Below are 17,159 nucleotides of genomic sequence, written 5' to 3'. Positions count from 1 at the left end.
AATGGGCATGTGAATGAATGAAATTGAATCAAAATGAAAGAAAACCCCTAATCTAGCATGTGATATCAAAAAAGCATGTGAGACAGGGGTACAAGCATGTGAACAGACTTTAAAAGGGGGCGGGGGGGGGGGGGGGGGCAGCATGTGAAACAAACCAAGCAAACAACATGAATATAGATTAGGGTTTATGGGCAAGTACCTGCGCACATTGCTAGAGGCCTACATATGCATGCTTATGACATGTGTGCATGGGACTTGTTTAAGAACCCTAACCCGGAAACCCAAAATAGAAAGCAGAGCACAAACAAAAAACCCAATTCTAACTATCTAGCACGCTCAGAACACAACATAATATAAAACTAATCTAAGCAAACATATAAAAACCTAAACTATGCAAAGAAGTAGGATTAAAACTAAAAGAAAGATAGAAAATGAAAATAAATGAAGAAAGAAAGAATACCTTAAAGAAAAAACTCCTAGGCTTGATTTTTTTACCGTTCTCCTCAGTCAAATTTGTTACAATTCAATAAAATGGTGATTAGAAGCTTTAAACTCAAAGGATTGGGCCAGAAAAGGTCCTAATCAATTAAAAATGATTTGAGGGTGTTTGTGAAAAAAATTCCTTTTGATTTACTATTTTCTAATGAATTTTAGGTTTTTCTCGTGGGATTTCTGTGTGTTTTTTTGAAAATATACCATGTAAGGATTTTTATAATGGAAAAAATAGGGTTTGGAACGACTCCCAGATGATGTGGGATTCATTCCAAACCTCTGCCATTATTGTAGAAAACTTTCCTTTCTTTTGTTTATGAAAATCTAGCTGCGTACGCAGGAATGTGCCTGCGTACAAATGCTTTGGGCCGCGTACGCAGGTTGAGGGCCATTTTGGTCATTTTATTTTCAAAACTAGATTTTTACTCATTTAAAAGGTTATATTTTCTATTTTAACACTCCTCAAGTCAATTTGATATCTGATTGGGCTCTAAACTGGTCTTAGGCCTTAGAGTTTGAGCATTATTGGGGAATGGGGGCTTGAGTCGTAAGGGGTACAAAATGCGATGTCTACAACAAACACACACTATTTTTGTATTTTTTTTTAATTTTTCCATTTTTTATTTTAAAAAAAAAACCAAGCATATAAAAAGAAAGCATAAAAACTAGATGCATATGCATGAAAAAGGGGAGAGAGAGATCAATCCACGGATATAACAGCAATGTTCTAGCACAAGAATTCAAAGCGTCTACTATCTAGAGGCTTTGTGAATAAATCAGCCTTTTGATCATCAGTATGAATGAATTCAAAGGTGAGAGTACCATCTTCAACCAACTCACGAATGAAGTGATGTCGGATTTCAATGTGTTTAGTTCGAGAACGTTGAACAGGATTTTTAGGGATGTTGATGGCATTGATATTGTCAGAATATATTGTGAGATGCTTTTGACAAATACCATAATCAAGAAGGAGTTTTTGCATCCAAAGAAGTTGGTACAATAACTACCAACAACAATGTATTCAACCTCAGCAGTGGAGAGAGAGATGGAGTTCTGTTTCTTGCTCATCCATGAAACAAGGTTATTACCTAAGTAAAAACACCCATCAGAAGTGTTGGGAAATTTAGATCCCGGTTGATAGAATTGACAAGTTTTAAACCCAAATTGTTAATTAGATTTATTACGAATAAAACTTGTTAAAACAAACAAACATCAATATCATGTCAAAATCATGCAGCGAAAATAATAAATAAGACAAGATATGATGACCCAGGAAACCATTGAAACCAACCAGTTTTACAGTAAAAAACTTGGTGGGAAACCTTTCCGAAAAGCAATCCACTATAGTAAAGAGAAGTTTCAGATCTAGTACAAAACCTTTGTCCTTAGACTATACAATCCCCGTAGATGAACTCATAGCAGAAACCTTCTACCGCTTCAGAACCTTTGAACTCTTCAATATATGAATGCCACCCTTTGATGTTACACGGATCCCAATACGTGACTAACTCCTTTGCATGAATCCTAGTACGTGACTCACTCACTAACTTAAGGAAGAAGATGTTGGCTACAAAGTTCTTCACTTCATCAACAATGAAGATCAAGAAGCACTTGGTTACAAAACCCTAAGGCGCAAAGACGCAGTAACTTCTTTCAGAGAGAATAAGGCATCAGTCACTTTTTGCATATGTTCTCCTTGTAGTCTCTTATGTGACGGCCTCTAAAATAAGCTTTATATAGGTTTAGGGTTGTGAGAAAAGAAGCCCTACTCAAATACATAAGCTTGGCTCAAAAACAGAAATTTAAATTCCCATAACCTCGACAAATAGCAGCTATCAAGGAGGTGTCGAGAAGGTGTCGAGATTTAATGAATCTCAACAGATACAGCTATCGAAAAGGTGTCGAGAAGGTGTCGAGGGATAGAAGCTTTCTCGATCGATCAACCAACTATCGAGAAGCTAACGAGATTGCGATAAGAATCAGCTGAAGAGCTCAACAGATAGCCAGGTGTCGAGGAGGTGTCGAGAAGCTATCGAGCTTTAAAATTCAGCACTTTCTCAGTTGATTCTTGGACAGACTTGCATGGCTTTAACACTTGAACTTAAAACAAGGTTTTTTGAAGTATTAAACACATCCTAGATCTACCCAAATACAAGTAAGGTGTGTTTGTCAAAGGATTAGCCAACTATATAAAATAGTGACATATGTTCCTAACATGTGAATCACATATGTCCTAACAATCTCTCTCGTTGGCAATCCGTGACAAAACCACAACAAACAAATGAACATATGAGAGAAGTCATAAATCACTAACTCATATTCACTTGTTGAATACAATAAAATCTATCTTAACACAAACTCTTGAAAAACTTTGCAAGAAGAGAGTTCATAGCATGGAAGACTTTGACAACCTGTATTTCTGAAACACTTAAACAAAACTCATCAAGGCATCTTAGTGTGAAATAGAAATAATAGATTGCATACAAGTAAAGAAACATGTGTATGAAGATAGAAAAGAAACAACACATGTAAAGGTAGGTGAAGAAGATGATACTTCCCAAGAAATTCTGATAGATTTAAAGGAATTCTAAGGAGTCAGTGGGCTGGAATGTCTTCGGATGTTCTTGATCTAGTAAGATGAGTCCTGAGAAAACAAAGAAAGTCAGCAGAGAAGACCGGTTGTGGCCGGCCTTTGATTCTCCGATGGTAAAGTTAGAAAACTGGAGGATAGGAAAACTGTGTTTTTATGTTTCTCAAGTTCTTTCCGGAGAAAGAATAGAAAAGAAGAAGATCCCCTTACCTTTGCAGAGACAGGCCTTTATATAGCAGTAGAAATCAGTTACCTTTACCAATCGTTGTAGAGTTTGGAGGATTCAGTGTATAACTTCCATAACTGCCACAAGGGTTACCTCTTCAGAAACTGTGTTGAGACTTAAGCGATGCAGCTTTTGGCTGAAAGGGTGCTTAGTCCGTCTGTGAATTGACCTCGTCCGTCATTAATGATGGACGAGGTCTAGCTCTCTATTATCCATCTCGTCCGTCATTACTGAAGGACGAGATATGCAGCCCGCTCGTCCTACACTGGACGAGCTTAAACGGGCATTGGTGGTAACGGAGGGACGAGGGTATTAAGCACAGCTGAGCATTGAGGTGGACGACCATACGGACGAGTGTTTGGACTTGATGTTTTCTGGCACCATCAGTTGCCCCCCTTGTCCATGCGTCGTCCACAGGTGTATAACTCATTCTGAACGTATGATCTTACTCCAAATAATCAGAAGCGCCACGTGTCACGACGTAATTGGTGATTTGTTTCGTCGATTCATTTTTTCGAGACGTGGGCCACGCGTCAAGGCTTGGTTGGTTGTGTCGCTTTATATGCTCAGGTCAACATCTATAAATAGTGGAATGCCCCATTACCCTCTTTACTTCTGAGATTTTTCCTCCTTGACATCCCTCGTCTAGAGCCTCGTCTAAGACTTCCTGCGTCTATAGTTTCAGTACGTCCTAGATCCAGGTAATCCCTCTTCCTTCGTCTTTTTAGGCTTTCTTAAAAATTTCCTTTTTAGACAATGTCAGGAATCACTATTTCCTCGTCTAGTGATAGTACAGTAAGAGCTATAGACGAGTATTACGACGGAAGCAGTAATAGCTCCGGTAATACTAGTAGTAGTAGCAGTAGGGAAATACTACCGACGAGGAATACGTCTCAGGGGTCCCTGGGGTTCCTTTGGAAGAAATTCAAGAACAACTTAGGGAAAACTGTAGGGTCCCAGGTAGGTACCTCGTCTTCTATCCCTCCGTCTAACCCTTTGGACGAGACTGAGGTAACCGTATATAGCTGCGCTGTAGATATTCCCTCGAAGACGGACGAGGAAAGGTTAAACAACCTTAAGGAGTGGTACCAAATCCCAGACGAGTTTAATCCTAGATTACCCGTCCGTGGAGAGTGGTGCTGCAATCCTCATTTTGGAATAGGTGTATACGAGGCCTACCTTCTTGGGGGCCTTAGATTTCCTTTAAATTCTTTTACAAGAGAACTGTTATTTAGGTTAGGTTTAGGGGTGTGTCAGTTCAACCCTAATGCATGGAGGTTAATTGTCTCTATGCAAATTTTGTGGAGAGAAGTGTTTGGAGGAGATCGTCCTATCACTGTGGACGAGTTCCTCTACTGCTACAAACCCTCCGAGATTCATCAATCTCCTGGCTTTTACCAATTCACTGCCAGGAGTAAAGACTGTAGATTGGTGAGATCCTTGGCCTCGTCTGACAGGAAGTGGAAGACGGAGTTTTTCTTCGTTTCTGGATTTTGGGCTGGAAATCCTTCAGACGTTGGCCGGGATTCTTTTGGTCATTTCAGTGGGGACTTAGGAAACCTTCGTCCTGAGGGTAAGTCCCTTAGCTTCTCATTCCTTTTTACTTGCTTTTCACTTAACTTATTTAACGTTGATTTATTTCATTGCAGCTGTTGGACGACCTACTTTAAGCAAGTTGCACCGTGACCGCGTCCACAGGGCTCGTCTATACGCGGACAGGGATTTCCACACTTTAGTCTCTCTCAGACGACTTGCAAAGTGGGGTTTTGGTCCTCAACCTTCTGACGTTGCCCTTGCACACGAAATTACAGTTAGAAAAAGTAAGTAAATGTTTCTCGTGCTCCTTAGATTTATTATTTTCATTTTTCTAAGTAAATCCTCCTCGTCTCTTCACAGGAATGGCAACTATGAGGGGCAACAAAGGAAAAGAAGTTGGTGAGGGGAATCGTCCTGAGATCGATCGCCAAGTTCGTCCTACTGCTGGGGAGAAGAGAAAAACTATCTCTAAAAATTTAGATCTGGAGAACCTCCCCAGCAGGCGAGGTAAAAAGGTGAAGCATGGCTCGTCCCAGGTGACTAAGCCCACCCCGTCCTCTCAGCAGCCTACCAGAGTTTACGAGGTTGACTCGTCTACTCCCGTGGAGTCTACTCCATCCAAGACTCCTCCATCCAAGACTGCACCNGATAGCATCATCGTGAGGGTTCTGGATTTTCTCTGATCCTCGGTGTCGGTTCGTCTGCTCCCGTACTTTTCTCCCTTGGCAATCGTCCGGAGAGTTGGACGTTTTGTACTGCTTTCAAGTACGCCTTCTTTGACTTGGACGACTGTCCTGTAGGACTCCCTCCCAGGATGATCCTTATTTCTCCCAGCGGTGGTCGTGATGTTTCTCTACCTTCGCTTTCAACTTCTCATCCTTGTGATCTCGTCCAAGGAAGTTCCTCAACTTTCCTTGCCTGATGAGATTTTCAATTTGCTGCTTCAAATCAAAACATTCATCTGTATCGTGCCCGTGATCCCTATGGAATCGACAATATTTGTTTCGATTGCGTTTGTTGGGATCTCCCTTCATCTTCTCTGGCCACTTTAAGGAAGGTTCGTCTTTAATCTGCATTAGGACTTGCTCCAGTGGCACATTCAGAGGGGTATACTGTTGACTTCGTGCTGAAGGGCCGCTTTCTTATCTCGGTCTCTCTTGTCTTCCGTCCGTCCTCTTGGGACGAGGACCTTGCTCTGGCTGACGCGTTGTGTTGGCTTCAACTTTCTCAACTCTCTTCCTCTTCTTGGCTATGATAGCGTCCTCTGCATTCATGAAGTTCTGGGCCGAATGAACTAGCTCGGCCATAGTTTGAGGTGCTTGCTCATACAACTTATGTATAAATAGATCAGAATGAACGCCATTATAAAATGCTGCCAGGAGAAGTTTGTCATCCACCTCGTCAGCCAAGGCATCCCTGTTGAAACGCGTGATGAAAGACCGCAAACTCTCATTCTCCCCTTGTTCTATGGTCAGCAAACTGGACGAAGAACGTTTGTGCCTTTGCCCTCCAATGAAATTGTTAACAAACAATTTGCTCAGCTCCTCAAAGGACGCCACTGTATTAGGAGGTATTTTGCTAAACCACACCCGCGTGGTCCTTTCAAAGTAGTAGGAAAAGCTCTGCACATTATTTCGTCTGGAACTCCTTGGAGATGCATAGTAGTTTTAAAGGTGGCAATATGGTCAAAAGGATCTCTTGTCCCATCATAAGAATCTAAAGGAGGCATCTTGAACTTGAGCGGTAAGGGATGGGCATTGACGGACGCCACGAAGGGGGAATCAGTTCTGTGGACCAAGTCTTCCACAGGGTTGGTTTTCCTCATGTTTTCCCTCATTTCGTCCATTACCCTTCTCATTTGATCCATTTCTTTTTCCAAGTGAGGTACCCTCCGTGAAACGGTACCTCTCGATTGATTGTCAGTCTCAACATTCCTTTCCTCCTCTTGACTCTGTGCCTGTTCTCCAGCATTCCGTTGATGAGGTTGTTTTTAACTCCAGTTGCCTAACCAACTCTTGGTTCTGACGAGTTAGTTCCGCCATAGCGGCAGCCATGGATTGCACGTGTTGAAATGAGGGAGGTTGCATGGTAGGTGCTGACTGACGGTCTCGGTGAGGGTTACTAGAAGCGTCCCGACTATGTTGAGGGCCTGGACTCGTTGCTCTAGATCTTGTCCGAACCATTTCAACCCTTGATTGGAGAAAGACTAGAACTCAAAAAACAACTCTTTCCCACAGACGGCGCCAACTGATACTTCCAAGAAATTCTGATAGATTTAAAGGAATTCTAAGGAGTCAGTGGGCTGGAATGTCTTCGGATGTTCTTGATCTAGTAAGATGAGTCCTGAGAAAACAAAGAAAGTCAGCAGAGAAGACCGGTTGTGGCCGGCCTTTGATTCTCCGATGGTAAAGTTAGAAAACTGGAGGATAGGAAAACTGTGTTTTTATGTTTCTCAAGTTCTTTCCGGAGAAAGAATAGAAAAGAAGAAGATCCCTTACCTTTGCAGAGACAGGCCTTTATATAGCAGTAGAAATCAGTTTTTACCACATCGTTGTAGAGTTTGGAGGATTCAGTGTATAACTTCCATAACTGCCACAAGGGTTACCTCTTCAGAAACTGTGTTGAGACTTAAGCGATGCAGCTTTTGGCTGAAAGGGTGCTTAGTCCGTCTGTGAATTGACCTCGTCCGTCATTAATGATGGACGAGGTCTAGCTCTCTATTATCCATCTCGTCCGTCATTACTGAAGGACGAGATATGCAGCCCGCTCGTCCTACACTGGACGAGCTTAAACGGGCATTGGTGGTAACGGAGGGACGAGGGTATTAAGCACAGCTGAGCATTGAGGTGGACGACCATACGGACGAGTGTTTGGACTTGATGTTTTCTGGCACCATCATTACTTAAACATCATTAACAAATGGCCCCAAATTTTAAAAGCTTGAATAATTTGATACAATTATTAATTTATTTTTTCTTATATATTATGAAATTATGACTAAAACATTTCACCTCTTCAAAATTTCATGAGTTTTTACTACGATTAACTCTTTATATCATCAAGAAACTATAAATAACAATTTATTATCATATGACCCGACACATTTTCAGTGAGAAGACAACCGCGAGTGTGAAAATTGGGAAGTTTGACGGAAATAATAGAGAAACTTCAATTGTGTGGGCGAGAGCAAAAGAGTAAAAAAGATCAGACCTTATTACTTGTGCATCACGCTCAATCTCATAGTCATTGACGTGAATGTACAGCTCAGCCAAATAGAAAATGCCCACCTCACCATCCCAACGTCATATACCCAACGTCATACAAAAAAAATTATTGCTATCTTCTTGTTCTACAGCATAGTGTCAGAATCTTTCAAATAATCCCATTGGCGTTTGTTACAGACTGGCATACCCACTAATGAGTTATGCCGGTGTCATAATTTGTGTTACAATTCATTCGTGTGACAAATTATAAGCAGTGAAAGATTTTCCTTTGTTAGTCATGTATGGAAGGATGATTTTCCTTTGTTTTTAGTTTCCCTGCTTCGGTCAAGCTCTGACTGATGGGAGTGTTATTTAAGCTCTGTGTATTTCTTCTATTGAGTTAATGATATCTCAGTTCTCTTTCAAAAAAAATTAAAAAATTAAAAGTAGTGAAAGGGTAATAGTAGGGCAATATGAACAAATTGTAGTACAAGTTCTGCAACAAATTATGATACCAACGTAACTCCTTACTAAATTACTAATACACTCTTTGGCATTTGCGCACACATAAATAGTAATTAAAACACAATAAATTTGTATGTGCGCAAAAGTGTGTGTATTAATATATGTATAAAAAAAATTTCCATTATGTATTTACTTGTTTTGAATATTTTTTTTAAAATAAATAAATATTGATTCATTACTTTGAATCATTACAAAAAGCAAAAGAGGAGAAACTCAACCCAACAAATCTCTTCTCTAAGGGCACCGGTGTTACGTTTTGTTTTGTTTTTGTTTTTGTTTTTTTTTTTTAAGTGTTATTTTAACGTACCTAAAAATTATCTTATCCATTTTAACATAGCATTAAAAAATACACTTCATATCTCATCTCTTACTTATACATCACAAATTAAAATAACTTAAAATAAAATCAACATTTTCTTTATAAGAAGGAGAAAAAAAAAAAAAAACCTCAAGTACTAAAGAGAGAGACATTAGCTAGAGGAGAGAGAATAAGAAATAAAAGAATAAAAAAAAAAAGTAGCATTGAGCTATAGTGCATTTCTACTAGTGGCTCAAAATTAAATTAGCACATCCAATGCTAGTGCTTACTAACTTTGAATCTCTACAAACTTTACTCAAATTATTGAAAAGAGAAATGGAAATAAGGTTGGTGGAAGAAAGACCGCACACACACACACAAGCATATCTGTGTGTGTGTGTGTGTGTGTGTCTCTCTCTCTCTCTCTCTCTCTCTCTATATATATATATATATATTAATAGCCAAAGTTCAGAGAAAATCCAATTAGATTTTAATTGAATTCTCAATTTTGCACCACGTGTCCCATCTAATTTTTAATTTTGTGCCAAGTGAATTATTGAGTGTAAAAATTGAAAAATCCAAATTCAATTATATTTTAAATTGGATTTCAATTGAAGTCTAATTTTCCGCCACATGTCCATTTAATTTTTTAATTTTTGTAACAAGTGAATTATTTGGTGCAAAAATCGAATAGTCTAAATTCAATTAAATTACACACACACACACACACACTATAATGAGAAACTATAATATATTTTTAAAATGTATGGTTTAAAGAAAATGTAAACTAATACTATGTATAATTTGAATCTCTTCTAAAAAAAGTTGTAATTTGAATTCTATAATTTTTATTGTTTTTTATTATACCCGTGCATATGCACAGGGCTACACACTAGTATGTGTGTGTGTGTGTGTGTGTGGAGAGAGAGAGAGAGAGAGAGAGAGAGAGAGAGACAGGGAGAGAGAGAGAGAGAGAGAGAGAGAGAGAGAGAGAGAGAGAGAGAGAGAGAGAGAGAGGGTTATAAGTATGTTTAACTACAAAGTAAAGACCTACACATGCTTAATAAAATTTAATTTAGCTATATGAATGAAACCCCGTTACATATACCAGCTTTGCTTGGCTGCGTAGATTTTATTATAGCTCTTTTAGTTAAAAGAAAAATTATAATCATAAACATATGGTAATATAACTAAAAATGTGCTAAAAATATTACAAAATTTATTAGATAACTTTTACAAACTGGTATGACACTACAAACTAATGTGGCAAAAAATACTTCCTCAAAAAAAAAAAAATTTGTGGCAAAAAATAAATTTAAAATAATAAATAAATGAATCATAATGGAAACATTACAAATTTTATTACATAAAACTTATTATCATTAAATCACCAAAATATATTTTAAATATTAATTTATTATGTAGTTTAAATAGCACAAATCATATTTTAGACATTAATTTACAAACTTATTAAAATAATTCTAGCAATTTTCCTCCCAGGTCTCAAGTGAGGCTCAAAGAATTGAGATTAAAAAAAAAAACATTATCTAATTTCCTTATTCTTTTAATAGAACTGCCATTCCATAGGAAAAGAAAATTGAGAAAAATAAAAATAAAAACCTTCTAGGCAGAGATTGACGAAAAAAGAGTAAGAGCTTTATTACTTACAAAAATTTATAAAAAAAAAAAAAAATTGAATTCCAGTACTCAATTGTGTCAAAAGCTCAATTAATGAGCTTGTAAATTCCTGCCATAAAAGTCTTTAGCTTTTGGAAAATTGGGGGCCGTTCGGTATGCGATTCCAAACAACACTTTTCAGTTGTTATATAATATTATACGTATTTTTATACACTTTTTTATTCGCACATATTTTTAAAAAATACAACAATGTTACTAATATAACCAACACCAAAACGGAATAGTGATTAGAGACTAGAGAGTCAATGAAAAATGACATTTATTAACAGCTTTAAAGGGCGCTGCATAATGAAAATTGGTGAAAACTAAGAAGTGAAAGGCATAAAAACACACGCGCGAACATGCATATATACTGAAGCAAATGCGTTTTTACTATAGTAGCATCTAAAAATAAATGTTACTTTATATGGTGGAGTGAGATTCAAATGTGAAGAAAGTTTACCTACAAACTAGTATACTGGTAGGTAATGGCAACAAACTTTAACTATATATTTTTTTTTCTTTGTTGTTAATTTTAACAAATCTGCCATTAAATTATAATTTCTTATTATATTTTTTATACTTTCAAAATTTCATGAAAATTAAAGATTAATAGTTATATTATCAATCAAATATTTAAATTCAGGGACAGCTTTACAGTCAACTCAAGAGGTTGAACCCCCTGACCTAGCCAAAAAACAAAAATATATATAATTTTTTTTTTTGTTCATATCTCTGAAATAAAATTTTGAACACCCTAACCCTAAGTTTTGTTTAATCCCACTAGAAATAAACTGGTATACAATTATCTTAGAGTCTATTTGGATACCGTTTATTATTAAAAACTGAAAACAGTGTAGCAAAATAATTTTTAAACGTGTGAACAGTGTCGTAGGACCTAATTTTAAAAAAAAATTTGCTGAAATCTGTACTTGCAGATTCCGTGAACAGTGCACGGGATCCACAGAAAAAATGCAGACGCGCATTTTTTTTCTTTTCATTGCAATCCAAACCCAACCTTAGTGTGCATTTGAGTTAGAATGAAAAATGAAAATTATTTCACTTTTCAGCTTATTTCTGCTACTATTCTTCATGAATCTATTGGTTTTTTAGCACTATTTATGAGTCCTATTATATTATTTTAACTAATTTTTATTTTTATATACTTTTAACAATAATTTTTTAATTTTAATAAAATAAATGATATCTAATCACAACTCGTGTTATTTTCCCGGCTGAGATTGACATAAATGTAGACGTTAACGCGCAAAACCAAACAATTTGGTCACTAAACAGTAAAAGATTTCTTATGAAAAAACCAAAACTTTGAATTCCAGCACACGGTTTTGTCAAAGACTCAAGAGCTCAATGAATGAGCTATGTCATTTCCTGTCACAAAAGTGTTTTGCTTTTTGAAAATTGGTTTTAAGCGGGTCTTTTTTTTTTTCAGACAGGGAGAGAAATATGCGGGCAATGAGAGCAAGAGTCAAAAATATCAGACCCATCACGCTCAATCACATTGATGACTGATTAAAAAAGCAGCTCAGCCAAACAAGAAATGTCGTTGTACAAATTATTGCTATCTTCGTTGATTGCATTCTATAGCATAGTGTCAGAGAATCTTTGAAATAACCATAAAGTCGACTCCATACCATGCACCTATACTTCCTAGCTTCATTCAATTCATCAATTGTGGGGTGAATGAAATCCTTTCTTTTTGTCTTCTCATGCGGAGTTACCTGCATGTATAATAATGTATTTACAAGATTTTATTATTTTCTTTAAAAATGAATAAATATGAATTTATCGCTAAGAACATTTGTATTAATTTGTCTAAAAATTTATTTTTATTTTAGATAAGAACTTTTTTTTTAAATTTTACATAACCATTATTTATTATATTGTCTGTTTTATTAAAATATTAAAATTTCTTGATATTTTAGCTATTTATCTATCTTTACACATTATTAACACCATCCATACTATTTAGTGATGGCTTTAAGAATTTTTTTAAGATGATCATTCAGAAATTTTAATTAAAAAAATTTAATAAAATTATAAATTGAATATTTTGAGTTGTCAACACAAAAAAATGCAAATACGTTTTACAACTTCATTCTACTAGTTTTCATATTTTATTTTAAAACTATTACAAGATAATTCATTATCATTTGTTATTATATGTTATCAATGTAGATAGATGTGACTATTTTATTTTGTTATGTTTATATAACATTTTTATTTTTATGCAGTTATCATTATCTGTTTGTAATCAAATTTGTAATATTTCTATAATCTCTAATAAATTTAACTTGATAAATAAATTAAAGGTAAAAAAATATTACAAAATTAATTACTTATTACATATTAATGGGCAAGGCCTTCTTTGAAAATTGGGGAAGTTTAAGGAAAATAACAGAAAAATTTCATGTAGTTAATCACAATTCAGATCAAATGTGTGGCGAGAGCAAGAGAGTAAAAAGGAGAAGTTTAGTAACGCAAAAAATTATGCAACTTCTTTGTCTCTTGATATCTGAAATTGAAAATCAAAAATTAAAAGTCCCATTGGTTTTTTAGAAAGAAATAATAGGTTTCATATTTTTTTAATAAAATAAAAAAAAAATCATTCTTTGAAAGTATTTTCACCAAAAAAAAAATAAAAATTGAAAGCTTGGATAATTTGAAACTTTTTTTAATTTATTTTTTTCTATGTAATCTGAAATTTTGAATAAAATATTTCACCTCTTCAAAATTCCATGAATTTTTACCACGATAAGCCTATTAATATCATCAAGAAACTATAAATAACAGTTTATTATCATATGAACCGACAAATTTTCAGTGAGAAGGTGATGGAGGGTGTGAAAACTGGGAAGTTTGATGGAAATAACAGAGAAACTTCAAATGTGTGGGCGAGAGCAAAAGAATAAAAAAGATCAGACCTTATTACTTGTGCATCGTGCTCAATCTCGTAGTCATTGATGTGAACGTACAGCTCAGCCAAACAGAACATGCCCACCTCACCATCCCAACGTCATATACCCAACATCATACAAATTATTGCTATCTTCTTGTCCTAAAGCATAGTGTCAGAATCTTTGTAATAACCGATTGGCGTTTGATACATATTGGCATACTCACTAAGAGCATCTACATCCATTCGCATCAGTGGTGCAAAGTCCTACAAAATGTAAAAAAAAATTAGATTTTATACATTTTGATAAAAATACACTCACATAAGTAGGTGTAAAAATATGCATAAATACATAATTGCTACAGTAACTATATATATATATATGCATGGTTACTGTAACAATTGCATTTAATATTTTAGTATTTTTTTTTTCTCTCTCTTTGTCTCTGCTACTCTCACTCTCACCTCACTCTCCGTTTTTCTCATTTGATCAACATTAAACCACACGAAGATTTGGATCACTCTCACCTCACTCCCCGTTTTTGTCATTTGATCAACATCAAACTACTGCTGCCGATTAACTCGCATGATCAACATCAAACCACTGCCGCACGAAGCCTGATCAAATCGTTGCTAATTAACTCACTGATTTCTCGTTGTTTGATCAGCGGGTTTCGAGTTTGGTGGGTGATGATTTGGCTTTCGAATTGAGTGGGTTTCAGGTTAAATGGTTTTCTGATCTTGGGTTAGTTTGATCTCGAATGGTTTTCTGATCTTGGGTTGGTTTGATCTTAAATGGTTCGCCAATCGGGGTAGTGATGATGATGGTGGTTGGGTCTGAGAGGGAAAGAGAGGAAGTGAAGAAAATAATAAAAAAATAGTAAAAGAATGAATATTTTTATTGAATAAATGTGTAGAATAGATAGACTGATGTAAGTATTTTGTAAAATTGAATGTGTAAAATAGAAAAAGTAGGTTTTTTGTGCAAAATAGAAGGAAAATTTGCATCCACTGATGTGGATACTCTAATACACACTCTTTGGCCTTTGCACACACACAAATAGTAATAATTAAAACACAGTTAATTTTTATGTGCACAAAAGTGTGTGTATTAGTGTTTGTTTGGAAACGGCTTATTTAGTTGAAATTAAAATTTTTTTTGCTAAAAGTAAAGTATATAAAGTTAAAATGTAGCTAAAATAATACGGTAAGACCCATGAATAATACCAAAAAGTGCAATGAGGCCCATAAATAATAGCAAAAATAATACAAAATTTAATATATAACTTTCACAAACTGGTATGACACTACAAAGTAACGTGGCAAAAAATAAATTTAAAATAATAAATTAATGAATCATAATGGAAATATTACAAATTTTATTACATAAAACTTACTATCACAAAATCATCAAAAAATATTTTAAATATTAATTAATTATGTAGTTTAAGGGTGTGTTTGGATACCGATTATTTTGCTGAAACTGAAAAATTATTACTGAAAGTACTGTACATAAAGGTAAAACTTAGTTGAAATAGTACAGTGAAACTCATGAATAATACCAAAAAGTACAATGAGACCCACAAATAATAGTAAAAATAAACTGAATAATAAAATAATTTTAAATTTTCAAACCTATTCCAATGCATGCTAAATAGTACAAATCATATTTTAGACATTAATTTATAAAATTTTTAAAATAATTCTAGCAATTTTCCTCCCAGGTCTCGAGTGAGGCTCAAAGAATTGAGATTTTTAAAAAAAAATTATCTAATTTCCTTATTCTTTTAATAGAAATATAGAACTGCCATTCAATAGGAAAAGAAAATTGAGACCAAAAATAAAAAATAAAAACCTTCTAGGCAGAGATTGACGGAAAAAGACTAGGAGCTTTATTACTTATAAAACTTAAAAATAAATAAATAAATGTATTCCAGTAGTCAGTTGTGTCGAAAGCTCAATCAATGAGCTTGTAAATTCCTGCCATAGAAGTCTTCAGCTTTTGGAAAATTGGTGCCAGCGAAGACTGAAAAGGAATAGAGACTAAAGAGTCAATGAAAAACGACATTTCTTAACAGCTTTTGAGGGCGCTGCATAATGAGAATTGGTGATCACAAATGTTTCCATACAGAGGGACAGAGATTGACTGACTGATCGAGAGAAGGGAATAACAGAGAAATTTCATGTAACTCATCAGGCACTCTGCTCTCTTAACTCTCGTGTTGTCACATGGACAAACTTATCTAGTAGCTCAATATGAAAGGGAATAGAAAGTCAAAAAAATTGAGGCGCTGCATAATGACAATTGGGGATCACATTTTTCCCGTACAAAGTGAGAGGGATTGACTGACTTTGTAAGGGCGTAAGATTTCTGAGTGAGAGACTGGAGTCTGAAATGAAAACTGAGAAGTGAAAGGTATAAAAACACAGGCGTGGACATGCACATATACTGAAGCAAATGCATTTTTAATATAGTCGCATCTAAAAATAAATGCTACTTTATATAGAGGAGTGAGATTCAAATGTGAAGAAAGTTTACCTACAAACTAGTAAACAAGTAGGTAATGGCAACAAACCTTACCTCTATATATATATATATATATTTTATGTTAATTTTGATAAATCTATTATTAAATTACAATTTCTTATTATATTCTTCACGTTTTCAAAATTTCAAGAAAATTAAAGATTTATAGTTATGTTATCAATTAAATATTTAAATTCAGTGGCGGCTCTATAGCCAGCCTAGGGGTTCAAATGAATCCCCTGACTTGGCCAAAAAATATATATATATATATAAATATCTTTTTTTTTGTTCTATCCCTAAAATAAAATTTTAAACACCCTAACCCTAAATTTTGTTTAATCCCAGTTGAAATAAGCTTGAATACGATCATCTTAGTGCTATTTTCACAATGATTTTACAATAAAGTTAAGTGATAAGTTTTAATTGATTTTTATCTTGACTCACAAATGACATCATTTTTTTTTTACATATCTTTAACAATTTGCAACTTAGATTTTGTTGTAATAGTGTTGTGTCAGTAATTCTACTCTTAAAATTGCTTCTTTGCTTTTAAAAATAAATAAATAAATAAACATTTTCTCCGAACTTTGGCTTACTTTACGATTGACTGCAAAATGAAATTGTTTTTCCTTGCATTTTTCTTCTTCATAGTAAAAAATTATCACTTTTAGCACACAAAAATTACAACACTATTGACTCTCCTAGAAAAAAATCCTAAAGCCACTACTGTTTAAATTATTATTTTTTTTTGGCGAGAAGAACTAAAGAAGTACTATTGAAGACTTGCAACAATTATTTTTTAAATCATTTTTTTTCTTTTTTTTTTTTCGGTGGAGTATTATTGAAGACTTGCAATAATTATGTTTGATACTAAATCAATTTTGTTCAGCCTTTTCACTATGTGGTATTAGCTTTGCAGAAGTATCAATCACTCTTTTTTGGGCATGGAGAAGTATTTTTAAAGACTTTCAACTTTGCAAAAGTATCAATCATTTTTTTTTGGCGGGAAGAAAAATTATTAAAGAATTGCAATAATTACATAGTTAATTTTTTTTTTTTCGATGGAGTATTATTAAAGACTTGCAATAATTACATTTGATACTGAATCAATTTTGTTCAACCTTTTCACTGTGTGGTATTAGCTTGGTAGAAGTATCAATCACTCCTTTTT

The 17,159-nt window shown here is 34.7% G+C and overlaps 2 protein-coding genes and 1 long non-coding RNA gene across 3 annotated transcripts; 1 reads left to right on the top strand and 2 right to left on the bottom strand.

The window, feature by feature from the left end:
• Positions 1-4,064: 4,064 nt before the first annotated feature.
• Positions 4,065-5,527, top strand: LOC136065303 (uncharacterized). Its single transcript, XM_065768324.1, has 3 exons — positions 4,065-4,881; positions 4,958-5,128; positions 5,205-5,527. Exons 1-3 carry the CDS (start codon positions 4,065-4,067, stop codon positions 5,525-5,527), a joined length of 1,311 nt encoding a protein of 436 aa, XP_065624396.1.
• A 138-nt stretch (positions 5,528-5,665) lies between these two features.
• On the bottom strand, positions 5,666-6,711 carry LOC136065302 (uncharacterized). Its single transcript, XM_065768323.1, has 3 exons — positions 6,434-6,711; positions 6,068-6,344; positions 5,666-5,914 (listed from the first exon to the last, which is right to left on the bottom strand). Exons 1-3 carry the CDS (start codon positions 6,709-6,711, stop codon positions 5,666-5,668), a joined length of 804 nt encoding a protein of 267 aa, XP_065624395.1.
• Positions 6,712-11,943: 5,232 nt separating this feature from the next.
• Positions 11,944-15,929, bottom strand: LOC136065304 (uncharacterized). The gene is made up of 3 exons (XR_010626921.1): positions 13,990-15,929; positions 13,490-13,728; positions 11,944-12,286 (listed from the first exon to the last, which is right to left on the bottom strand). It is a non-coding gene; the product is annotated as an uncharacterized LOC136065304 (long non-coding RNA).
• Between the last annotated feature and the right edge of the window lie 1,230 nt (positions 15,930-17,159).

The sequence above is a fragment of the Quercus suber genome, unplaced genomic scaffold, assembly GCF_002906115.3.
Source record: "Quercus suber isolate HL8 unplaced genomic scaffold, Cork oak 2.0 scaffold_921, whole genome shotgun sequence".
Classification (NCBI taxonomy): Eukaryota; Viridiplantae; Streptophyta; class Magnoliopsida; order Fagales; family Fagaceae; genus Quercus; species Quercus suber.
This window is presented reverse-complemented; position numbering and strand designations above follow the sequence as displayed.

Coding starts and splice junctions, on each gene's coding strand:
- LOC136065302 (XM_065768323.1), bottom strand. CDS start 6,711: ATGGATCAAATGAGAAGGGTAATGGACGAAATGAGGGAAAACATGAGG. Junction 6,345..6,433: donor ACTTTGAAAGGACCACGCGG/GTGTGGTTTAGC, acceptor TGGAGGGCAAAG/GCACAAACGTTCTTCGTCCA. Junction 5,915..6,067: donor AGAGGAAGAGAGTTGAGAAA/GTTGAAGCCAAC, acceptor GTCCTAATGCAG/ATTAAAGACGAACCTTCCTT.